At 37.3% G+C, this 26,883-nt stretch overlaps 1 protein-coding gene across 2 annotated transcripts; it reads left to right on the top strand.

Annotated features, from left to right (window-relative positions):
- The first annotated feature begins 343 nt into the window (after nucleotides 1-343).
- On the top strand, nucleotides 344-13,340 carry LOC114357077 (apyrase-like). 2 transcript variants are annotated; one of them, XM_028310528.1, is made up of 11 exons: nucleotides 344-521; nucleotides 1,359-1,581; nucleotides 1,968-2,165; nucleotides 3,160-3,290; nucleotides 3,613-3,760; nucleotides 3,873-3,999; nucleotides 4,236-4,390; nucleotides 4,801-4,891; nucleotides 5,261-5,407; nucleotides 7,035-7,201; nucleotides 13,161-13,340. In XM_028310528.1, the coding sequence occupies exons 1-11, from the start codon at nucleotides 421-423 to the stop codon at nucleotides 13,296-13,298; spliced, it is 1,626 nt and encodes a 541-aa protein (XP_028166329.1). In that variant the 5' UTR covers nucleotides 344-420; the 3' UTR covers nucleotides 13,299-13,340. The 2 variants fall into 2 exon arrangements, with proteins under 2 accessions (XP_028166329.1, XP_028166330.1); XM_028310529.1 differs by lacking the exon at nucleotides 13,161-13,340 and adding an exon at nucleotides 12,500-12,664.
- The last annotated feature ends 13,543 nt before the right edge of the window (nucleotides 13,341-26,883 follow it).

Genomic DNA, 26,883 nt, shown 5'->3' with positions numbered 1-26,883 from the left:
TTTCGTTGTCTAAAGACAAAATAAATAATAAAATTTAGGTAGTATTACACAATCCGAAGTGAAATTTTATTATTATTATACTATTTTGTTTCGGTAATCATGAAAGGTGATCTTTTCAACAGAATTAAATTTTGAAGATTTAGATTTGTAGTTTACTGAAATGTATTTATTTACCTAAATTATTTTGTTAATTTTGTCCAATAACTGTTATCTCTAAAATATAATTTATAACTTTATCACTTCTTATCATCGAAATCATTTGCTCAATATGTGTCACTCGTAGATTATTGCATATTATTTAGATTACGTTTGTTTATCAATCTGCCTTTGAATTACTAAACTTTATCAATATAACTTTTACTGTGTTCCCTTTTGTAGTTCGTGTCGTGTGTATTGAAAATGTTACTGTGACAGTGAAAAATGTATACGTTGTTGTATTTTGTTTTAATTCTGGCTTCGGCTGCAGCCCAAAATAGTACATTTGCATTGAATATACTGCACTATAATGATTTTCATGCTAGGTGAGTAAATTACTGTTAGAATAGACTTATGACCGTTTTCACCATCAATTCCTAATCCCTATAAAAACAAAATGCCTGTTATGTGTTACTTTAGGGGTCACTTAAAAATTAGGGATTAATGGTGAAAATGGGCATTCGATTATTGTTTTTGTTAGGTATTGGTTTTATAAATAATGTGAAGAATTAAATCCCAACTAATATTATAAATGCGAAAGTAACTCTGTCTGTCTGTCTGTCTGTCTGTCTGCCTGTTACGCTTTCCCGCTTAAACCTCGCAACCGATTTTGATGAAATTTGGCATAGAGATAGTTTGAGTCCCGGGAAAGAACATAGGATAGTTTTTATCCCGGTTTTTGAAACAGGGACGCGCGCGATAAAGTTTTTCTGTGACCGACAAAATTCCACGCGGGCGAAGCCGCGGGCGGAAAGCTAGTGATTTATAAATACTGGTAACTTTCATTGATACTTATGTGCCAACAATAATATGAAAATTAAGATTATCGTTTTCCAAATCTCTTCTTTTTTACAAGCTTTTTTTTATTCTCTTCCTTTCCAATGCTTCTGCATATCTTTTATTTACCAAGGAATATTGAGGATCTGGCCTACATTCCTTGCTAGCCAGAATGGTTGTGGAGACCGAGGAGCCTATAAGTAATATTTGTGACAATTTTAATCGAAACTGCTTCATGAGGCGAAATAATTGAATTTACAGCGAAGCGTTTTCGGAATTGCAAATGTCGCACTTGTAACTTTAGGAGATCTAATATTTCCCAAATGATACCACCATCGTCAAAACTAAGATTAGGAAACAAACAAACAGAATTATTTTTTGCCTAGATTCGTAGAAACCAGCCCAAGCGGAACCATCTGTAATCCATCAGTGGCACCATGTGTTGGAGGTTTCGCTCGCCTCACCACGATGGTGCGGGACTGCATAGAGAAGGAACCCTCGTCTTTACTCCTGAATGGAGGAGATTCCTTCCAAGGCACCATCTGGTATAACCTGTTGAGATGGAACGTCACTCAGGACTTCATGAATATGCTGCCTCATGATGCCCATGTGAGTATTTATTATAAATTCGTCATCTAAAACCATTAATTATTAGTGACAGTACACAGCACATCAGACTATACATTTTTGTCTCAAAATCCCTCTTATTACATCTACACAAGGATGCCTCAATGTTTATTTCTTGATATGCTGTCTACTGTACTACTGCTACTAGTTCTGCGCTGCCCGCATTCATGTACGTCCCGCGAGCTTCACCTGATCGTCGGTCCACTTAGACGGCCTGCCCACACTACGTCTTTCGGCTCGTGGTGGCCACTCGAAAAAAATTCTGCCCCAACGGCCATCAGCTCTAAGAGTTATATGCTATTTAAGTTGGTTCTCTATTGTTTGTTGTCAGTTTTCAATTACCAACCGTGTATTAAATTCTTCTACAGGTTTTAGGTAACCACGAATTCGACAACGGCATTGAAGGAGTAGTGCCATATTTGGAACACCTGAAATCTTCTGTGGTCACAGCCAACATAATAGATGACGAAGAACCTACCATCCAGGGGTTGTATGAACCAAGCATCGTCATTGAGAGGAACGGCCGCAGGATTGGGATCATTGGTGTCATCATAGCTTCGACAAACGTAAGTGCAGGAGAAGTTGTTCAACAAGTGAAAGATCGTTTAAGTCATATCTGAGGTATCATAATAATACTTATTACTCGAAGTAAAAATATGTGAGGTTTTTTTAATGCTGTTCACTATGATAAATATTATGCTTGTGTTAGAATACAATGGCGGAAATCTAACCAGCGTCCCTTGGATTTCATTAAACTTTTTTCACTTGTAACTTGACTTAAGTTATCTCACTCGATTATTTCCAAGCTGAAAACATTTAACATCTAGTGAGAATCCTTATTATATTTAGTTTCCACCCTGTATACCTAAATGTCTATATTATTAGTACTCAACAAGTCGTTTTATCAAGTACATACCAAATTCTTCATACGACATGAAATTGCTTTAACAATGAATTTCAAATTTTCAATTAAGTTTCATGTTTCTGGGACTTGAAGGATTAATTATGTTAATATGTGTGACAACTCAAGGATCAAATTGGAATAATTTCCAAGTCTTTTCCTTAATTTGATACAAATGGATGTCTTAAATCCTTTTGAGGAAATGGTGTTTGGATATCTCGTTTTACGATAGACTGCAGACGTGAACATTTTACTGCTTCAACCGTTCAAAATATTTTCACGTGTAATCTATTTTGTTAGAAATACAAAAAGAATAATTTTGCTTAAAGGTTAGACAGGATCTTGAAGAAAGAAATAGTATATTTGAAATGGTCCCAATGGTTTTATTGCAGATCTAAAAGAGATCTAAAAAACCAAAAACCATTTTTTTTGCGTAACAAGACAGGATATTTGACCACAATCGCACCTTGTGTTAAGTGGGATGCAGTCTAGGATGGTACATATCTGCCCTGTAAATGCCTGTTCACTCTCGCCTTGATAAGGCCCGGATTATATTCTTCGGGAAAGACGAAAGAAAGTAGCAGGCAGCGAATTCCAGTCCCTAGCTGTTCGCATTATAAAAGAGACATCGAAATAATAATTACTTTCTTCATCAACAGGAACTGGCCTCGACTGGTAGACTTCAGTTCACTGATGAGGTCGAGACTGTCAAGCGAGAAGCTGAAAAACTGAACGAACAAGGAGTGAACATAATCATAGTTTTGTCACATTGTGGTCTTGATATAGACAGGTGAGTTGCATCTCATGCTATTTGGACAAGTCATACAGGATCATGATCATCATCATCATCATTATCATTATTATAATCAGGTAACTCTCCACTGCACGAACACGACTATTTTCAAAGTTGGTGCATTGGCCTTCACTGATTGATGTTGGCATTAATTTCTCCCTTAGTATACATACAGGCTTTGCGTTTATGACATCCACGGGAACATTAGGGATGGTCCTAAAACATCTAACAATTGATTTTGTGTCTCAATTCGTGGGGCTTAAAGGGTTAGCCTTCAAGTTTGATGAGTAAGTTTTGTGTAAAATCTTCTGCTTCACAGAGAAATAGCACAGCACGCCGGCCCTTACATCGACATAATAGTCGGTGGTCACAGCCACACCTTGCTGTACAATGGAGACCCGCCAGACACCAGTGGGTTCATCCCTCAGGATTCTTACCCGGTGGTCGTGGAGCAAGAAACTAGATCTGTAAGTTACTGCAAAGTAAATTTTATGTAAGTCACTGCAGAGCTAATTAAATTCCCGCCTTAGGCAGTTCGATTTTTTCAAGTTAGTTGTTTATAAATTAATATTTTTTCAGGTTTTAATAGTGCAAGCTGCCGCACACACACTATACTTGGGCGAGATAAAATTGTTCTTCGATGATGACGGAAATCTCCTCGATTGGGAAGGCAACCCACATTATATCGGACATGATATAGTGCAAGGTACATTATTAATTTTATCATCATCATAAAAATCTGCATTCGTTGACCACATAAAGGTGGGAAGGAAGACGCTGATGCAGGCCGCTATCAGTCAATAAGGAAATTATTGCGAGCGGTCTACGTTCAGCAATGGACGCCATGTGGCTGAAATAATGATGATGATGTTGGTTCATGCCTATTTTAGGGAGCTTCCAAATGCACTATCTTTAAATAACTTGTTTCATTTGTCCACACAGCTCCAGATGTGCTTGAGAAGATAAGCTATTACTTACCCATGGTGGAAGAGGCAGCTAATGAAGAGATTGGCGACTCCATGGTCCACATGTCATCGAGCTGCAGTTGCAAAGAATGTAACCTGGGAAATTTTATTTGCGATGCTTTCATGCATTCAGTAAGTATTATTATTTTAATTTCATATTTTAAATAAAATTCATCATCAGCATCATTATGAGGCAATTTAGTCTTTACTGTATTAAAGCACGATGTTCTCTTATTTACCAGAGACAAATTAAAGATTTGGCCCACGCTTCCGTCTGCTCGTTTGCCTCCTGTCACATAAAAAAAAAATGCTTTCCAGACTATTTAGCATCTTGTAGTTTTGTGTGTTTGTATTACTTAAGCTAAGAAACACCAATTTGAAAAATTCTTTCGCCATTTTCACTTATTTTTTTCTGGTGAACGTAGGTAGGCTTATTATATTTTTTAATAGCCGGGAGGGGGGGGGGGGGGCGCTAGTCTTACACTTTAAACATTTAAATCACATTATACTTTGGTACTGATAAAAATACCAATACATTTTAGGCTTTAAGCAGAGCTGAAGGGGACAACTGGCATGACGCTCACTTCTGCGTCACGAACACGGGCGGCATCCGCGCTGATATTGAGCCTGGAAGTAGGTAACATTGTTTACTATACGTTCATTTCAGCCAAATGACGTCCAGTGAAGGACAATAAAGGCCTCCAATGACCCGACCATCCAGGTACTTCCCGTGACCTTCACCAGATTGTCAGTCCACCTAATAGAGGGTCTGGCCACACTACTTCTTACGGCCCGTGGTCGCCACTCGAGAACTTTTCTGCCATAACGGATATCAGCTCTACGAGCTATATGCCCTGCCTACTGCCACATGAGTTGTTTAATTCACGATACATTTATTGAAAAATACTTATTACCATTTAATACGCCACAGGCAGTTCAGATTATACCAATCTGTCTGTACTCATGTAGATACTCGATGACATAAAACTTGTCTTTTTCCAGAAATAACATTCGAATCGGTGATTTTATCGACTCCGTTTGAGAACAACGTTGAAGTATTTGAGCTAAGAGGAGATCACATCATCGAGATGCTAGAGTTTGCAGTGGCCAACGATCCTTTTAACGGAGCCAGGATGCTGCAGGTTTCAGGTAAGAAGTCCATAATATCCACCATCAACTTATTGACCATTATTCTACTCCAAAATAACGCCAACCGGTCATTAAGGAAATCATTGGGGGAGGCCTATGTTTAGCAGTGGACGTCCTATGGCTGAAATGATGGTGATAATGACGATGAAACGATTATGGTGATGAAAGTAGAGACTAGCCTTGGATACACTTAGAGACAAATGGAGCAACATGTTGCGGTACATATCACTGACCAACCACGTGATGTTCCCGGGGACTGTTTTGCCCGTAGAGTGTCAATACGAAACATGTACCGGGTCACGTAGTATGTTGCAATAAACACTGAGGGACAGTTCGAGCAGTTTGGGAACGTTGCTGCAACATGTTGAATCTGAGTTACACGGGACATTTTTGTCCCCTACTGTATTCGTGACTTGATTTTGACATAATCACGAATACACTACGATTGCTGCTTCAATGTTTCTAAAATCATTCATTCAAAACCAATCTGAGACTTTTGGTTTTACTCGTACTAAGTCATGAATTTCATTGTAACAAATAGACCTACCAAATAATTTTGGTTATGGCTCACATTGCTTTGAACCATAAAATGACAATTGAATTACTAATGTATTGTAAAATCACTCTAAAAGCAAGTTGCGAACAAAAAATAAAGTAAAATGTACTACGAATGTGAAAATATTTCTATAAAATCTAAAAACAATATTCAATTGTAATGCCCGAAATAATTTGACTGAAATCACAGTATGGAGATGAAACAATAAAGACGTTTTAAGTTTATTGAATGAAAATAATTATACTAAATGAAAGAAAATAATAGCACAAAAACTGTTTTAGCATTTTTTTTATCTTTGTTACTTTATTACTTACCAGCGAAAATTTCCGTTACTAAGGCTGGGTTGCACCATCTTACTTTGACTTTAACAAACGTCAAAAATCTGTCAAAATCCTTACAAAATACGCCGGTTGTCGTTAGAGTCACGGTTAAAACTAAGTGGTGCAACTCAGCCTAAGGGTGCCAGTGCCAAAATGTTATTATCTGGCGTAAACGATAAATAAGTAATAATTGACATGAGAAGGTCAATTATTACTTATTTATCGCTTACGAATTATGAGCAGTTTATACCTAGCAAAATACTTTTACTTGCCGTTAAATGTGTGTCGTCGCTTCAGTCAAATGAACTGCGTTGCTGAACATTAGTTAGGCCTCCCTAAGGATTTTTACAAAGACCGCCCGTGACTCTCACCGATCATCGGCATAGTCGTCGGTCAAACTAGTGGTGGGCCTTCCTATTTCAATTTAAGTATAATTAATCCAAAGGAAACCACATCATCTTTAAGTCCAAATTTTAAATAAACAACTTGAAAAAATCGAACTGCCCAAGGCGGGAATTGAACCCACGACCTTTCGCTTGCCGGGCGACTGCTCTTCCATCTAAGCTTCTTAGACACTGGATGAACCCGTCGTTTTCAAGTGTAATACGCTGTTATGGCCGCGTTTAAGTCCAGCACTAAGTGGTCGCGTAAGTTTAAAATCCACCACTAGGTATCCCTCAAAAATAACAGTCGTTGTCATGATCAACACTTGACCTGCGTCGTGTCACTTCACTTGAATCATTTTACGCAGGGCTGCGTCCGATATTAGACGGCTCTCGCCCTGTATACAATAGGGTTGTCAACGTCACCGTGCGCTGCATCGAGTGTGAAGTGCCTCGCTACGAGCCTCTACAGCTTGACAGGTGGTACAGGGTGGTGTCCCAGACGTTTATTGCGAACGGCGGCGATGGATTTACTGTGAGTGACACCCCTGATTATAATATTTTTAAAGACATAAAAATAGAAGCATTTTATAGAATGTTATCATAATTATTATTTTTCAAAAAAATTATCAAAAGTCCATAATTTCAGATACATTATTTATTTGAATATCAAAAACATATCGACATTGCCAAATAACAAAATTATATTAATTTAATCCATTAAATTATTAATGCCCGTAGCGTGGGCAGGCCTCCCACTAGGTGGACCGACGATCTGGTGAAGGTCGCGGGAGGTGCCTGGATGCGAGCGGCGCAGGATCGGTCTTCGTGGAAATCCTTGGGGGAGGCCTTTGTCCAGCAGTGGACGTCTTTCGGCTGAAACGAACGAACGAACGAATCCATTAACTAACATAACTTCACTGAAAACTAAGTAGTTGTCTGTAGTTGTGCGCAGTTTAGAGGTCAACTATGCGTACATTATTTTATTTTGTTTTAAATCAAAAATAGCCCGTGTATTTCATTAGAAATACCAAGTAATTAGATACGTTACAAAAGTTGGAGCCAAAAACTTTTAATGGAAGCAACGTATGAGTAGCAAAAAAGTCGCAAGGTTTCTCATTGAAATTAATAATTACGACAATTTACGAGCGCGTGCCTGGTTCTGGAGTGGAGGCCACGTACCGGAAAGCGTAGGACGTCCACCCACAAGGTGGACCGACGACCTCATAAAGGTAAAAACGGGAAAGCGCTGGATGCAAGCCGCCACTAACCGGCCATTGTGGAAATCATTGGGGGAGGCCTTTGTTCAGCAATGGACGTCCTATGGCTGAAATGATGATGATGATGATGACGAGCGCGTGCCATTTTATTTATGTATGTTTTTTTCAATCACGACCATTATCATGTAATGGCCCTTTCCCACGGCATTCCAGGTATGCTGGATCCAGTATTGCAGGATCCAACCCACAAACACAAGTATGAGTTTGATATTTGGATTCCAAATTTTAACGGGTCGTATAATTGCAGGATTTTTAAAACACTTATTACTCGTACATTTATTTTTCCAACCATAACAGCACCAATTTCTAAACTCAACGAAGTTACTTCCATGGTGTCAAGATAAGGCAAAAACACCATTAGCGTTCCCATGGCAACGCGAGCAAAAAGACGCGCCTATTGAAATGGAAAAATAAATTCATAGTTGAACTCGTACCCGCCGATTATTATTATTCAATGATCCCATGATCCTAAGAATAATGCAGCCGCCATAGTCGATATTACCATAATATTGTATCCATAATGGATGGCCTGATCAATTTTCAAACACCAATATAATGTTAGCAGTTGGGAAGGAAAAAGTCGTAAGTACACTTACGTCTTTTATTTCTAACATAAATTGACTGCTCTAAAAATCTTAAATTAATAATATGTAGTATGGATAAGAAAATTAATTACAAAAGACAAACAGTACTTAACAAATACCCTTCCAGGTAGATTTTCACCAAATTAATAAAAAAGCAGATACTTAGGTAATACGAGAATACTATAACAAAATGTTTTTTCACCGTAAATAGTAATGCATAAGGTTACCAACATAAAATTATTAAGTAAACTATTATGTGTGCTAGCTGCTCTTTTGAAAGAATCCACAACCTTTTATGACGTATTTTTTTACAACAACCAATATTTTTCAACTTAAGTTTCCTTCAAAATTTAGCTGAAACTTTTTTCTTTGAAAATTCACTTGAAACCTTTTTCGTGGCGTCTGCTCGCGTCTAAAGAAAGCAGTTTCTCTATGAGGAGGAAGGATGGAGTTAGTCAAGAGTTTGGTCTAGATGTTTTTGTATGACGTAAAGTTCAAACGGTCGCTTTATCATTCATCACTTGTCATATAGACTAAGAGCTAGTGAACGCCAGACCTACGTTATTTTATAAAGGCTGAAACTTTGTCAGCGCATGCTCCCAACATAGCTATGAACCATGGCCAAACATGGAGTTTGGGTCATGGTGGCTTTGGCAGACAGACGGTACTAAAGGTGTGTAAAATACCAACTTAATTACGTCAAAGTATAAAGGCTGATTTTTTTTATATTTCCTTCAAAATGTTATTAGAAATGACGTCAGTCATTGACAGACACCTACCATGGTGGCAGACCTTTGCCAGACACCTTAAAGTTCATGAAAATGTAGTCCTACTTACGTCATACTATAAAAGCTGATATTTACATAAAATATTTGAACTATCATTTGATGAAGTTTCCTCATCAGCCAGACACTTCTGATGGTTCCTTCGCCTTGCCAGACAGCTTTTAGGGTGGCTGAAAGTGCGAACGCGAGGCACTATAAATATTGCTTTTTGTACTTTTTCTTAAGTTACTCAAGTATTTGAGTCTGTAAATCATCATCTCATGTTGATGAGCTGATGATGGAAGGTAAGTACAACTCCTTAAGGCTTAGGAGTTGGAGGACAATTCTTTAACCAGTATATATAAGTATAGTTTCTGAAGTTATTTGGGTGTTTGCATCAGCTAGTCATCATCCCATGTTAATGGAAGGTACAACTCCTTAACGCTTAGGAGTTGTAGGATAATTCAAGTCATGCTCCCCGGCGGAACTACTTATGATTTAACTAGTGTAAGTTTCTAAAATAAATCTTTGAAATGTCTATAAAATTCTAGTCCTATTTAAAAAAAAAACTATGTCTCAGGTTTCGCCGTATTTTGTTATTGAAAGTGGTTGCGCTGCAGAGTATCCTTCCAGCGAAACCATCACGATATATCTATTACTATGCATAGTATAATCAAATTTATAGTATCAAATAATTCTATAACAATTCTATATTGAATTAGGACCCCCAAATCCTTACTAGAATTTATATACACGGAAAATGTGGTGCCACAAATTTTCTCTTCAAAATAGTTGCTAAACGCCTAGAGGAAAGTTCTTAGCAACATTAGCATTAACATAGGTAATGCTAATGTTGCTAAGAACTTTACTCTAGGCAACTTTCAGAAGTAATCACTTTAAAATTAGGGATTACCTAAGCCTTAAGGAGTTGTACTTACCTTCCATCTTTACATTACAGACTCAAATACTTGAGTAACTTAAGAAAAAGTACAAAAAATAATATTTATGGTGCCTCGCGTTCGCACTTTCAGCCACCCTAAAAGCTGTCTGGCAAGGCGAAGGAACCATCAGAAGTGTCTGGCTGATGAGGAAACTTCATCAAATGATAGTTCAAATATTTTATGTAAATATCAGCTTTTATAGTATGACGTAAGTAGGACTACATTTTCATGAACTTTAAGGTGTCTGGCAAAGGTCTGCCACCATGGTAGGTGTCTGTCAATGAATGACGTCATTTCTAATAAAATTTTGAAGGAAATATCAAAAAATCAGCCTTTATACTTTGACGTAATTAAATTGGTATTTTACACACCTTTACCTACCGTCTGTCTGCCAAAGCCACCATGACCCAAACTTCATGTTTGGCCATGGTTCTTAGCTATGTTGGGAGCATGTGCTGACAAACTTTCAGCCTTTATAAAATAACGTAGGTCTGGCGTTCACTAGCTCTTAGTCTAATAGTGTACAGGAAAAAATGTTAAAAGATTTTTTCAAAATTCTCCTTTAATTCTTATAATATATAGGGTAGAATTTTGTAATACGACCTGAAGGGAAATTAATTCTTAATACTGAAAATAGAAGCTTTTACTTTTTCAAAGAAACATTCCTTTATTTTTGAAATGAAAGAAAAGTGCATTACACAGAGGGAATCGAACCGACTAAAATCTGTTAAAATTAGACACTGTAGGTACTTTTATTGCATCGATCGTTATAGTCAATAAGGATGTAATCATCTAACAAACTTGATAAATCAAATGAAAGGAAGACCATGAATTCTCAAAATCATTTTACTAACCAACTTACCTACGCCTACGTTGTGGTTATTTGCACCAATTCGTGAATTATTAAGAACTTAAATATGCAATAGCGAACACTCTTGTTTTACTATACCAAGCTTTTATATTTGCATGAAATCTTTTACGTTCAAATGCCATCCTCATTCACCATCCACTAGCCCGTAAATGTAGAAAATGCACTCACCACGTTATTTTACTCAGGCGTAAAAAGTATGCAGTTTATATGAAAGTTAATGGAAATAAGTTGTCAGTCTTTACCATAAAAATAAGTATGTCTAGATTATGGTCCATTTAACGCGAATTATGTCTCACGTTTGGTCCAGGGTCAATATAGTGCTCTTGATAAGAAAGAAGAAGACCATTTAACTTGTGATTGAGTGGCCAATATGATTGTACCCTCGGTGCTAGGTGCTGCGTCGTTGTAGGTGGGATTTATTCCACTTCATCTATTAATTAGGTCCTACTTAATAGAACACTACCTTAATAATTACTTTGCACAATTTAGTTGTTTCTATTTCTATTATATTCTGTGTCAGACCCTCAAAATGCAAGAATCCAACTGATTTGAGTTGAACCATTAAACCACAAAAGCGTTCACAATTAAAACACAACGATTCACACTTCATTGTTTATTTAGAACTTATAGGAGTGGATGAAATATAGTGCACACCCGATTAAGTCAAATCATCATCTAAATAGCCTCTCCAATTTACTAGAGGGCGCTTCACACTGCACATTTGAATGCATGGTACATCATGTCAGTTAAATAAGACCATTATGGAGCGTTAAGAACACGATCTCCTGCTTTTTTAACCAGCTTGAAGTCGAGCAAGAGCTTTACACTATGTTTGCCTATCTCCATGGATCGAATACCTGCTCTTTAGGCATTATGACAGTAGCGACAAGTAGATAAAACGTGCTTCTATACACGATTCAGAGGTCCCGGGTTCGATTCCCAGTGGGAGCAGATTTTTCTGTTCAGTTTGGTTGGTGGTAGGGCTTGTTCTAAGTCCGCCTGGCTAGCTACCACCATCTTACCTAAGTCAATGTTAACAGCACTGTTGTGTTCCGGCAGTTAGAGGTAAGATAGCCAGTTCCTCTGTGGTTGAGGATTCCGGGTGAAGCTCGCTTCCACCTTCGCCCTGATCATCACTTACCATCAGCTGAGATACAGGCCAAGAGCTTCTTCGTTGTGGATTAAAAAAAACTACATAACGTGTCTCTATTTGCCTATGTTCAATACAGTGGTGACTAAATGCCTGTTGATGATGAACCTTTGAAGTTGGCCCTAAGGTTGACTGGAGGAAAATCCCGAAAGGCATTAAGTCAGACACTGTTCTATGTGCATGTAAGTTTGAAAATAAATAAATAAATAAACCTTTCAGTCAAACTTCAGGTTGTATTTTCAGGAATACACATTAGGTATGACGGGTCTCAACCGGTCGGCAGTCGGGTGGTCGATGTGACCGTGCGCTGTATTGAGTGCGAGGTGCCGGTATACCAGCCCTTGGTGCTAGACAAGTACTACAGGGTTATCACTTCGGACTTTATAGGAGCCGGCGGTGGCGGGTTCTATGTGAGTTTTATTTTTCCAAAACGTGAAAAATTATCCAACATTTTTCAGTTTCTCGCATGTTGAGTACAATTTTTCGAACTTGAAAATTTGGATTCACACTACCTTAAGTGGTCTTCAGAACATTATGTAAGTGACATTAAAGTGGTTATTCATCTTAACACCAAAACCATTGTACTGAGCGTAAACGAAACGCGAAACTAAAAAAACGAAGCCGTAACCTAGTTATTAGCTTTATGAATTATGACGTAGTTGTTAAGTAATTTTAAGATACCAAACGAAATACATGCGTAAAAAGTCGTCTTAGATTACTTTGGTAGTTTTGTATTTGGCAGTGTCGATATCTTCGTATTTATATGTATTTGAAAGAGACGTAAGAAATCTATTATTTTTAATTAAACATTTCGTTACTATACACAATAACGGTATAAATAACTTAAACTTCAGGCCGGTCATTATTCGGCGTTTACTTTACATTACTTACTTCTTTTTTTCAGATGATATCTGAGAACAGAAGGAACGTCGACGTGCTAGGAGTGGACTATGACGTGCTCATGCAGTACATCAGGCAACAGTCGCCAGTGTTCTCAGAAGTAGATGGAAGGATCAGCATTGAAAACGCTTGCAGCGACTGAAAACTGAAGGAACTTTTTAAATAAAATGATGTTTTAATTGACTACTATTTTTTTGTATGATAAAATTCTAAATTGTTTTAGTGTTGTAACTCTATCTATGAACATAGATTCACATGAGAGGAAATCCTGCTCACTAAAAAGTCCTAATTTCATAATTTACTTGCAAAACGAAAACTGAGATTTATTTACTGACAAGATTATTCGTGTTTAGGTAACACCTCCCTCCACATAATTTTTGGTTCACACAATATGTGAACCTGCTAGTATTTAAATAAATTAGTACAGTTAGGCTATCACTGTACCCGGCTGAAACCGTAAATTCGTAATTTTGGAAAGGTCTACTAACTGTACAGCTACATTTCACAAAATTAAAATTAAATGAAGAGATTTTCATTTTGTGAATAACACCGGTTAACAAAAAAAATTTTTTTAATCTATACTTATTTTACATTGCGTCATGTGGCGTAGTATTTAGGTGCTATTTTGAAGCAAAAATGTAACTATTGCTTTTTCTACTAGGTGATATTAATTAAGTATGGGGTCTCTTAATCCCAAGTTGATTACGAGCACAAACATTGGGATACCTGTCAAGTTTCTTTGGGAAAAAGTTTGTTGACTGTTTAATTGGGTGTACAGAGTTTAATGAACTTTCGGGATGGCCCTTGGGAGGGCCGGGATATAAAAGGACTCGATTGGAGGCCTCATCATTCGGCGAAGTTTCAATCGAAATTGATCGTTAATTGTTTCGTATTGTAGCTGATAATTTTGCGTTAATTGAGAAGTTCCATTATTGCATCTTAATTGGCGGATGGCACAAATATTTTTCAAATCAAATCAAATCAAAAATATTTTATTCAATTTTGACAACTAGTGGCACTTATGAACGTCAAAATACAGTAAAAAAAAATGGCTGTGACATACGGACGGACAGACGGATAGAGATACAGACAAGACGAATCTATAAGGGTTCCGTTTTTTGCCATTTGGCTACGGAACCCTAAAAAGATAGCCCTTAAGGGGCATTTTACATGTCTCCTTATCTTTTGGGCCCTACAGTTTCTTGTAAATTTTATTTCTTACCCTACTAACTACTGCCTTTCCCATACAAATTCAATTTTGCGGGAACCAGTAATGCGGGATTCCGTAAAACTGGACCGTCGTGTAAACACTCGTGTGTTTGAAATTCGACTTCCAACTCCGAACGGATCGGTTTTTTGCGGGATACTGCAAACGGGATGCTCGAACAGGATCCTGCGAAAACCATTCCTGGAAAAAACGGGATATCTCAGTGGGAAAGAGCCTTTTAATAGCTTTTATAAACATTGCTTTGCAACGTTCTGTATACAGATGGGATTTTCCCAACTAAATAGTGTATTTTCTTTTTAATACGTAAACCCATTTTCCTTATCACCTTCAGTAAGGTTAATTAACAAGGATTTATCACAATTAAAACCCATTTTGCACACGGAAGTGTATGTTGTTATCATGTTAGGCACATTACCGTGGACTTATAATACTGGAAAGGCCATAAAATAAAACTGGGTTATAAAAAATATTAATTTTCGTTCATTCGTTCATTTGTTTCAGCCAAAAGATATCCACTGCTGGACAAAGGCCTCTCCCAAGATTTTCCACAAAGACCGGTTCCACATAGTGGGAGGCCTGCCCACACTACGTCTTCCGGCCCGTGGTCGCCACTCGATTTTCTGCCCCAGCGGCCATCAGCTCTACGAGCTATGTGCCCCGCCCAAAGCCACTTGATTTTAGCAATTCTGCGGGCTGTCAGTCACTTTGCGTTCTCCTGCGGATTAAGCTTTACTAAAAGGCAACTACTTAAAATATTAATGAGTATTGAGAAACCTATTCACTTACCTTTCTTCGTCTTCTTCTATTCGACTAGAATACTTCGTCGTTGACTCTTCTCTTCAACAAAAGAACTTATCTTCTCTCTCCGCTCGATCCCACTGAAGCTGAAGGGAGAAAAGATGTGAAAATAACGAAATCCGATTAGTTATTCAAAACACAAATCCCCTTTCGTCTATGGTGGAAAATGGGCCTTATTAGGTAATATCTGCATTCGATACTCAGATTCTAGTAGTACTATGTATGGGCTTTCTCTTGAAAACAATCTTAAATGTTTCTTTTTCTTAGATCTTCCAGCAATTAATACGTCCTCGCCCGTACTAATGGGATAGGACATTTTTCCAGCATTGCGCCGTTCGGGACGCTTTATGTGGGTCTAGCTTAATGAATTGTAAAGGTGATCGCGATAAGCGAGCCACATCTAGACGAGAACAGCCAGTTAAGCTAAGTATCGATGTTAATCCTGCGAATCAAACCAGAGGTGGAATTGTGTAAAGCAATCGTAAGTAATCATTCGACAGTTCATAACGTACGATTAAGTCAGTTATACAAAGCGTTTGACAGAATTATCTTACGTTATGAACTGTCAAATGATAACGATTGCTTTACACAATTCCACCTCTGGTTCGCGCCATTGCTGAGTTACAACAGGTAGTCCTATTACTCGCCGGTGAAGGTAAAAAAAATGCAGTAGGTACCTACTTTTTAAAAAATGTACAGGAAAATTGGACATAGGGTGAACTTGGGGCTTAGTGTGAGTTTACATCAAACGTATTCGATATCGACTGCGTATTAAAAAATGACATTAAATGTATGAAGGATTGTACAGCGGAAGGATACTTTCAAGAACTAAAATCTTCATAATTTTTTTTGGCGCACTCGACATCCAATACATTTGATGTAAACTCGCACTACGCCCGGCGCCCCCTTATGCGGGCAGCGCAGGACCGTTTTTTGTGGAAATCCTTGGTGTTATATATTGGCTGATCTCTCTCGGCACTGGTCGAGCTTACGGCTACTTATTAACGGTATCATAACAGTAAACATCTCGACGGTAACTTTGCAAGTTTAACTGTTATGGGGCTACTTAACTTAAGCAATTAATTAAGGTTTTGTATTGGGCCGGAATTAATTGTGCGCGGTATGTGTATGGGATTATAATTAAATGTGTGTTGTTTATTTTGGCGAAAATGGGTCGAAAATGTATCTTTAAAGATGTGTTCTCATTTGAAATTGACCTACTTAATGTTTTTAAAAATAACAGGACAATCTGGAACCCGTTGGAGGAGGTTGTTCAGTAATGGACATCCTGTGGCTGAAATGATGATGTATCATTAAACAGCTTGCAGTTCTGTAGTCTATAAAAGCTACATACATATGTAACAGCTTAACAATAGGAATGTTTTTAGGTAAAAAAGCAAGAGTTTGAATTAGTCCGTCGGTTAACTAATCAAAAAATAATCTACACTTCTACCTTTTCTAATGAAGATTGAAATAAAGCCTGCCAAAGTTCAAAAGAAGAGGCCCGTGTCGTCAAGCTGTGCTTAAAAGTGTAGCACCTTGTGACGGCAATTAAGTAACAACTAGCCTATTCTTCAGATAGTCTGTCCTTTTTCATTCACTAAGTTAAAAAAGAGTTAATAATAGGTACATTTAACACAAGTTACATCAAAGCCATCGTTCGATAAAGCCCCAATTACCCTCCTATTTGAATTCAACCGTGAACAAGAACTTGAGCAGAAGTCAAAAGCTAAGTTTAGATTGATATTTTAAGACACAACGTTCAATTTTAGGTAGATAAATGTAGAGACGAGAACGTATTTTCATACTATTCGATAACGCTCTTTTACGTCATAATTATGTCAATCTCACTCCTGTGCCGCTACCAATACCTGACATTTTGAAAATGGCAATTGTTTCTACATAAGTACATAATGTAGAAACACCGCCTCTGTGGTCTAGTGGTAAGACCACCTGCTTCAGACACAGAGGTGGTCCAGGTAGGCTCCAGGTTCGATTCCTAGTGGGGGCAGATTGATTTTTCTGTTCAGTTTGGTTGGTGGTAGGACTTGTTCTAAGTCCGCCTGGCTAGCTACCACCATCTTACCTAAGTCTGTCGCCATAACAACAATGTTAACAGCATTGTTGAGTTCCGGCAGTTAGAGGTAAGATAGCCAGTTCCTCCGTGGTTGAGGATTCCGGGTGAAGCCATCACTTACCATCAGGTGAGATACAGGCCAAGAGCTTCCTCGTTGTGGATATAAAAAAACAATTGCCATTTTGAATTTAACTGTCGCTATCATCTCTGTCAATCTCCATGTCGTTGAAGGCGATTTCAAATCAATCTCCATGTCTTTCAAAGCGATTGTGACGTAGCACAGTAAACTTTTTCCCAACAGAAACTTGTCACGTATCGCGCTGTTTGTGAACGCTAATTAAGTTGGGATTTGGAACAAAACAAAACGCGTTGAGCAATCAGCGATTCGGTGGAAACTAATTTCGGTGTCGGTTAGGGTTTCCAGGCGTTTGGAGGCACGGAAATTGTAATTTAGTATAGTTCTTGCAACTCACGAAGGCGAGAGAGAGAGTGTGTACGTGAACATGCACATAACAATTATAGTGTAATGTCTATCAAAACTTTCGAAAAACGAACAGTAACGAGCCACCACACATGTAAACCTATTTTCTGTTTAGCCCTAAGGTTAACTGACAGATAATGTCTATTAAGTTAGCCTTAGGTATGTAGATGTACCAATTAAATACCAGTATTCAACACGAAAATTAAATGTAAATTAAATACGACCCGTCCAGTACCTTTAGCGTGAAGGAGTAACAAACTCACTTACTTTGTGGTTAAGCCTAGTCCAAAACTTTAGTTACGATAATACGTATGTATTTTATGTAAATCAATGGGTAATCCTATCACGGGTATCGTGCTAAAGGGACTTACTAAAAAAGCCTGCTGTGGAACATAGCCATTTATGTAAAATTTAGTTAGAAAAACGACTCTAATCGCTAAAAAATCTTGATAGCCATTACGTTACAATTTGAGGCGTTTTTTTATGTGACAGGAGGCAAACGAGTAGACGGGTCACCTGATGGTAAGAGATTACCCTCGCCCATAGACACCCGTAGTCCCAGGGGCGTTACAGGTGCGTTGCCGGCCTTTAGAGTGAAGACTTACTCGTTTATGCTCTCTTCTTGAAAGCTTGCAAGCGTATCGTCATTTTCGTTTAACAACCCTTCAGTCTAAAATGCACAGATTGTAAACTGCATGCGATAAATGTACCTATATCCATTATTCGACAAAAATAACAGACACCCGAGCCGTGTGAAACTAACGACATTACCGCGGGATAACAAATTCCGACGCACTCCGATAGGTGCCGATAGTTTGAGCCGACAACTTTCGGGATTACGGGGTTTTGCAAGCGACACTTTTTATTGACATCTACCTTAACTCAAGCTTTAGTATCGCCAATAGACTTCAGCTATTTTGAAATCGACACAACATATTAAACTACTTTATACACTTTATAATATTACTAGCGACCTACCCCGACTTCGCACGCGTGTTAATGAAACCTTCTTCTTTGATACGGTTTTTTTAATAGATAGAGTGCTATCTATTAAAAAAAACCGTATCAAAATCTGTTGCGTAGTTTTAAGATCTAAGCATACATAGGGACAGACAGCGGAAAGCGACTTTGTTTTATATTATGCAGTGATTTACAAAAAAATATACGTTTAAGTGATAAGCTTGACGTGCTTATCAGTGAAGGTTGAATTGCACCATCTTATTTTAAGGCCGGGTAGCAGAGAAAATGGCGAAAATGAGGTTTTCATTTTTCATTTTTGAGGTACTAAACAGTAAAATTAAAGGCTAAGATTTTTATTGGGCATAGTTGAGGATATTTTCTAGGGCTATTAACGGATGGAAACACGATTTGATGAAGTTGACTCGATAGAATAAATTCCCAAAGTTACCTCTATTCGTTTTCTATTTATGGTTTTATTTTTAAAATAAGCGATTTGAGATTCTATATCTTTTACTAAACTAAAGTTCAGAAATAACTTGAGGGCTTTTAACGGATGAAATTTTTATATTGCGTCTTATTTAGTTACTATGTTAAAAAATGTGGAAAAAATCGTCCATGACGGCTTGGACAATCTCAATCAGTCGCGCGGTGGCGCTTACGGAGGACGGACGCGTGTCAGTTTTTTGGCCGTGACAGTTCGCGATTTGTCAATATTTTTGACAATGATGACTTTGATGAGTCACAGTATAATAATATCAGTGTTACTGGAGAAAGCTTAAATTTTTGATAATTAAAAATTATCAATTTTGTCTACCTATTGAAATTTAAATCGTTCGCATCCTTTTAAACGAAGACTCTACTCATGATACATAGTACATTCCTCAAATATGAGACAAAACCAATGAGTTAAAATTACATTTTAATAGTACCTACATACAATCGTCTTACACTCTTTAGAAGAGCACACTGACACAAATAAATAATAAAAAATACTGTCTAAGGTCTGTAGCTAAAGGTCTAAGCTGTAAGATAGAAGAATCTTCTAGCCAAAAAGATGGCAGATGCAGCAGATGTCAACGGATTTAAAACTGGAGTTCATGTGACTCCTTCTAGACTTGAGTTTCTAGAGCGTCCCTTCCTCCACCATGCGTAAAAGTTTTCCAAAAATACTGTCTGAGGTCTGTAATAAAAGTCTAAACTACAAGACAGAAGAATCTTTTAGCCAAAAACATGGCAGATGCTGCATATATCAACGGATTTAAGACTGGACTGGCACCACCTTGCAATGTCATCCTCTCATTGTTATCTGTAATGTAAATTATTTTTAAAATGTATTTAAAAAATAAAATGTTCGTTTTATTATTTCAATAATCTGACCTCTCAACTCAACTACACTACACAAACACCTTTGTTCGCAACTGTACTGACAAAACCTCGATATTATACCGTTCATTTAAGATGGCAAGCTTTTTGCTGCGGTAATGCACTCCAGGTAACCGTGTGTGATGCTTATTGCTCATAGTGATTTTCGATACAGAGCCCCGTACATACGTTATTATACATAAATTATGGAAAGAAAACACCCAGACCAATACAAACAAATATGTATGCAATTTTAGTATGATATTTTTATTTATTAATAAACAAAAAGACTGAACAAAATTGATGCGTGTACTGATTAATGTAATTAACCACATGCAAAGCTTTGTGAATTGCAACAACTATAATTTATTATCCAAGCTCTAAATAATCGCTACTACGAGTAACTGATCATAAAATGTTTTTCCTATCGCTCAAGCTCCCGAGGATCTACCGATAGGTCGGGTGACGTAATCCTGAAATTCTTTTAGCCAGCGCGGAACTTCCGGAAGGTCGGGTGACGCCACGCCTCTTTGATCCGTGTTTACTTTGGCAGTTATATTCTATATTTATTCGATTCTAAAATATATTCCCAAACATTTTGAAAGTTGTTTTAATTTGTATCACTTGGATATGATTTGTTTTAAAAAGTGCTGTGAGTGTGACGCTTGAACGGAAGGAAGTCAACCTAACCTAACCAACTGCGTATTTCTATACTGTGTAGCCGCGAGAGCTCTTTGGCGCGCTGTCTTCGGCGAAGTATTGCGCGCGCAGATTTTGACAGCGCGAAATACCTACTTTAGCAGAAATACCAAGCCTTAACTTTAAAAACGTCAAAAATCTATCAAACTCCATACAAAAAACACCGGTTATAGTTGTTATTGTGTCATTTTTCCCATACTGTAACTGTCAATGTACCAAACTTATTCATTATTTATTAAACGCAGTTAGCGTTAAATAAATCTGCTCTAAGTAAAATTTCACTGAAACGCATTGCACTGTTTTCTCCAATTACTTTATGCTTGAAGTCTAATAATAGCTTTGGATTTTCCTATTTTCTCCTGATAATGGACCGACGACAGTTTATCTTTCCCCAGGGACTAATTTGGTCTCCACAAATTGGGTTTTATTGGCGGTCAATTTGTACATTCTGGCTACACAGGAGTAAAATGGTACAATGGTAGAAGAGTTTAGAATAATAGTATGTAGTTCAAAATGTATTTATTTATTTATTTAAGGCACAGTTATAGAGAACAAACAATAGCAATACAATGAACACAACAACATAGCACAATATTAAGTCTAAACTCCGATTAGATCTCGGCACAACATTTAAATAACAAAGAAATAACAAAAAACGGGCCTACAAACAATAGACAGTTTCACTCAATCCCAATCCCAACTAATATTTTTCGCATAAAAATCTAACCCTATCATGCTTTCAGTATACTGGCCTTGGTAACGTCGTCTCTCAAATCTCACTATATTTTGATGAAAGCGTGCCCCTTGTTCTTGCGAATAAGTCCCCATAATCCCAACTTGATATTATAAATGCGAAAGTAAGTCTGTCTGTCTGTCTGTCTGTCTGTCTGTTACGCTTTCCCGCTTAAACCTCGCAACCGATTTTGATGAAATTTGGCATAGAGATAGTTTGAGTCCCGGGAAAGAACATAGGATAGTTTTTATCCCGGTTTTTGAAACAGGGACGCGCGCGATAAAGTTTTTCTGTGACAGACAAAATTCCACGCGGGCGAAGCCGCGGGCGGAAAGCTAGTCTTATTATAACAATTAAATCTTAGTATAGCAAAAATATGCTCCTTTTTTCTACTAAGCTATTCTACCTTCATTGTCTAACAGAAAACTTATGAATAAACTTGAATCTTAATGCCTCATAAACAAAGCACCAATTCCTATGACGTTAACTCCATGTTCAAATCAAAAGTATTGTTATACCTAATAGTTCAACTATAGCATCGAAATTAATGCTTTTATTTTGGAAACAATCTTCAATGCAGTGTTTCCGGACCGATACGAACTGCAAGCTTTCAAAAAGAGAGCGTATCTTCACCTTAAAGGCCGGCAACGCACCTGTAACGCCCCTGGGACTGCGGGTGTCTATGGGTGACGGTAATCACTTACTATCAGGTGATACATCTGCTCGATTGTCACATAAAAAAAATACGTCCATGCTGATGGTAACCCTACGTTGTGGTACAGTAACGACAATATGCACATTGCACATAGTAAGTACACAGGTACACTCGTCGTACCTAACAACTTAACTTTTGGGCTCAGCTAACTGCAACTGACACTTTTTATTCGAATTTCAAACCTCAGTTCCGAACATTGGTTTTTATAACTGGCCTGTTGAAACTTTAGTAGAGGTCCTAGTACGAAACACAACACCTAATAGCTCTGTCCCTCTCACTCTTACCAGGATGCCGGTACCAGTGGAAGAGATAGGGTCGATTTTGAACACCGTGTTGCAGAATAAACCTCTAGCACAGATTTTAATTGGTGCAATCCAAAAAGTTGAACTCTGCTTGCATTTTCGGACGAAAAACTAGACGTGGTGTTTTTAATTTCATGTGTGGAACTATGGAGTTTAGGTTGAGAATAACTGGAATATTTTTTATGACATCGAACGAAAACTTCTTTTCCTAATAATGATTTCAGTTTGGAAACATATTTTAACTATTATTACATTTTTGAGGAATGACGCGTTGTAAAGATTTTTTTTGTAAGTAAGTAAGTACACACATTTTATTACATAATACCTACTTAAATCAAATGAACCTATTTCATTCTAGAATATCCATAAAATATATTTTTCTCCCCGTCCTTCTTCCACGTATACAAATCTAAACCTAGCCATAAATTCCAGAAAAAACTAGCCCATTCCTATTTCTACGCAACCCTGCATATAAAGCCGGGTGTACATCTTTTACATGTAGCAGCAATAATGCGTGATCTGCGATATTCGTGTCACAGCTTGCTGTGTGTCCCCGGAATTATTCAGGCGCGTTACATTGACCGTTTACATGGTGCGATAGTGTAACGGGATATGAGAAAAGGTCGTTTTACACAAGACGAATTATAAGAGTCACAGATTTTTTAAAATAAGTTGGGTCTTGAATAAAACATTGTAGGTAAGTACCTACTTACTGATTTATAAACAATAGAACCTATGTGTGTAACACAGATATGCAATTTTTCATCCAAAGTAATGACAATGATATGATATGATAATAACTCAACTAAATATTTACCTACAAAATAGAATAATGGAATATTTAATATTGGTGAAACTACTGTTAAAAAAATATTTAGTTAACGGTAGTATTTTTGTAAATAAATGAATTTTTATTTATTTATTTTATAGCTTACCAAAAACTTAACAACAAAAAAACTAGGATAATTTTATAAAATTGCTCGTATTTCATAATAATTAATATTTATAATTTCAATAACAATAATAATAATTAAATTTTCTCTAAGTATTGGATATCGACTACGTCAGATCCGGCAACTTGTTTCGTCGATTCACTCACTCATTCAAGTTCTATTACTCACTCGGCCGTTTACTTTATTGCAATTCGGGCACCGAACAGTCAGTCGCTATCCAACCTCTGCCGTGAACAGACGTCTCGAGGAAAGTTTGTGAAGTGTTTAGTCGTGGAAATCCTGCTCGAGCAAACCCAGGTTAGTTATTTTTTTATGCACATTTTATTTGAATATTAGTGATTTTTTTAATTTTTATGTCATTTATGTTTTCATTATGAATATTGATCGATAGGTATTAATATTATTTACACCGTAGTCGTTTTACTCGTAATATTATTCCTGAAAATCTTCTACGTTGTCGTATCGTCCCCGTCTCGTCCCCTCTAAGGGTTCCTAAGCAAAACCGTCGCATCAGTTACACAGATTTGTACGGAACCTGACCCACATGACGATTGGGACCCTGACGCAATGTCTGCATTATTTATTATTAGGGCACATCTGATTTATTAGATCCTTGGAAAAGGAAGTGTTAGATGCTTGTATGCTAGATATTTGAGGCATGTTTTAAAAGAATTTAAATTAAAGAAGTTGGTAACCAGTGCCTATTGACTATAGTCCAGTCAATAAAGCATTATACAGGGTGTTAGGTAAATGGGTATATGAGCCGACACTAGCCCATGTTAACATGCTCATATAAATGGTATGGTGAAGTTAGAAATTTGATATCATCATTTTATTTTTTTTAATTTTCATACAAAATTAATTTTATAAAATCAGATTTGTATGAAAATTAAAATAAGTAAAATGAAGATATCAATTTTCTGACTTCACTATACCATTTAGTAGCCCATGTTAACATGGGCTAGTGTCGGCTCATATAACCATTTACCTAACACCCTGTAGAGGAAAATGCATGGAACACAATTTCAGACTTCGTGACTTTATTGAGGTGAACACTGAACATATCAAAAGCCCCCGCCCTTAGCCCTTGAGCCGACGGGGAGATAATAATAATAAGTACTACGTACGAAAGTTTTACTTCGCGAAGGTATTTAAAAAAATGTATGCTCAATGTCACTAACAATATGGTGTAATTTAGCCTGTCTCAAGAGTCAAGCACCATTTTGTTGACAAACGTCAGTGATCGGCACTGCGCCGAAGCTATAGGGCTGACTTCGGTAAAATGATGTGACGTGAGGTGCCAAACTGCGGAAAATGGCGGAGGAAATACATGATTTAGCATGAATTATCATGAATAATATTAACTACCTCCTATTTACCTCTCAGTATCTTGAGGCAAATTAAGAAAGTACATTCTGTGTTTTATTATTTAAGTAGGCAGTTAAATACTGCACAGTATTTAGTACACCATTTCTTTATTTTCTTCCATCATATGCAAGAATACGCGTGCGTGAGTCAATGTTCGCTCGTATGTGAGGCCTTGTCGAATAGTATCCTGTAGGTGGGCCATCGTGCGTGTTTTGTTTTCGATGTAAACTCGCGGAGATGAACAGGCCTGGTAGTACTTATTATTATTCTGTGACTTAGGCCCTTTCCAGGGCGCTTATACACGTCCCAAATATACGAGTAGCTTCCCTACCACCACTTCGGGAAAAAATACGGACTGGTGCTGAGGAGAAGTGGCTGAAGAAATTCAGTCACCTTTGTCAGCTTCTTTTTCAATTAGATAACCAGAGCCTGATGACTAAGTGAGCTAGCGATAGATTTCGATTCGTTAATCCTGCTTATGTATAAACTATGTTGTACCTAACATTGTGTGCAAATTGCTCTACAAAAAATTCGAAATATGTTTATGAAACAATCTAAAACATATTATGGGCAAAATGCTAAATTATTTTACAAGAGTTAGGTAAAACAGCATATCTTACTTGGCAATCTTTATTGAAAATGATATTACCTAATGATTTAATTAAACTTCAACCACAAAAGATTCAATATACGAGTATACTCGCTGAAAACATTGAAGTTCCGAATCATTAAATTAAAAGGGATCCAAACAATTAACCAACACAATAATTCGTTTAACAACGATAAGGCTATTTACACACGAGCGTTTATCGGCCGTGGACGTTTAAAAAGCGCGACCTGTAGGATTACTCCGAAACGATATTACGTAGTTTCATCTCTACAACCCTTAAACCTCTTGTAACTTAACTGAGCACCTTGTTGGAATGCGACTCTGCCTCGCACTCACCCGCACACCTTCCCGCGTTCGCCCCGTCCGTACCATAGCGTCGAAGTGACGTCACGGCAGCCGGGTGGACAGTTCACTTAACCGGGTTGTACCTGTCACCGTCGCTCATGTTGGTATCTCGCTTTTCGTGAGAGGGTTGGTAACATTCGAAACTTCGGATAACCTTTTTTAGAATAAACCCTCATAAACACGTCGCTCGTGTTAGTGCCGTAACTATCTCATGTTTGTATTAGTTGTTGGTTTATCACAATAGTCCAGTAATCGATGAAAAGCGGACTATAACACCCTTTAAAATCGGCAGTCCGATGCCGACACCGTTGGGGTATTGTCGCCTCGAATTTCAATAAACAACTTGTATTTTAGGTGAGCTGATTAAATGTTACAGGTTTATGACGAGAGTTCGTTTGCCACAATAATGTAGCAGTCCTTAGGAATCAAACTAACGTCATTTTGAAAACTAGCAGCATTGGACTGTTGCGATGCGGACATCGTAAGACTAATATTATGATCGCCTTCAGCTTTCATTTTTTTTCTGCAACTGTCAGACGCGTGAAAAACGCCCGATGAACGCTTAGCGTGAGTTGAGCCTTATTCCAAACCAGCGAGCCGTTTGTTCTGAACTCTTGACCTTTGCGAACAATAATCTAAGTAAGTACGTTTCAAGTTTCGGCTTTAAAACAAAATTACAGTATGAATTCTTAAAAGGTCATCGGTAAGACAAAACAATATTACAACCAAAAGCAATTCAGTACAATAGTAATAAAATACATTTTATTAATTTTTCATTGGAAATACGTCATCAGATTTAATTAATAATAAATTAACAAAACTGTGAAAGCTTTACGCTTACACGTAATTATTTTATTATCTAGTTCATAAAATAGAATTTTAAAACCTTCACATTCTCAGAACATAAAGTGATAATAATATTATTATGCTCTAACAAACATTATAATTTGTCAATTTTCTATTAATTAATACGATAATTAAAATTAAAACCTATCTAGAAGGTTTCCAAGAGTTGTTATCTTTTATGTGCCATATTATAATTTAAATACATTTAAACTTAATAATATTTATGTAACTCAATATAATTTAAATTTAA

This window comes from Ostrinia furnacalis, unplaced genomic scaffold, assembly GCF_004193835.3.
Source record: "Ostrinia furnacalis isolate ACB-3 unplaced genomic scaffold, ASM419383v2 OfSCF3022, whole genome shotgun sequence".
Classification (NCBI taxonomy): Eukaryota; Metazoa; Arthropoda; class Insecta; order Lepidoptera; family Crambidae; genus Ostrinia; species Ostrinia furnacalis.
The sequence above is the reverse complement of the archived record's forward strand: the minus strand, read 5'-3'. Positions and strand labels throughout refer to the sequence as shown.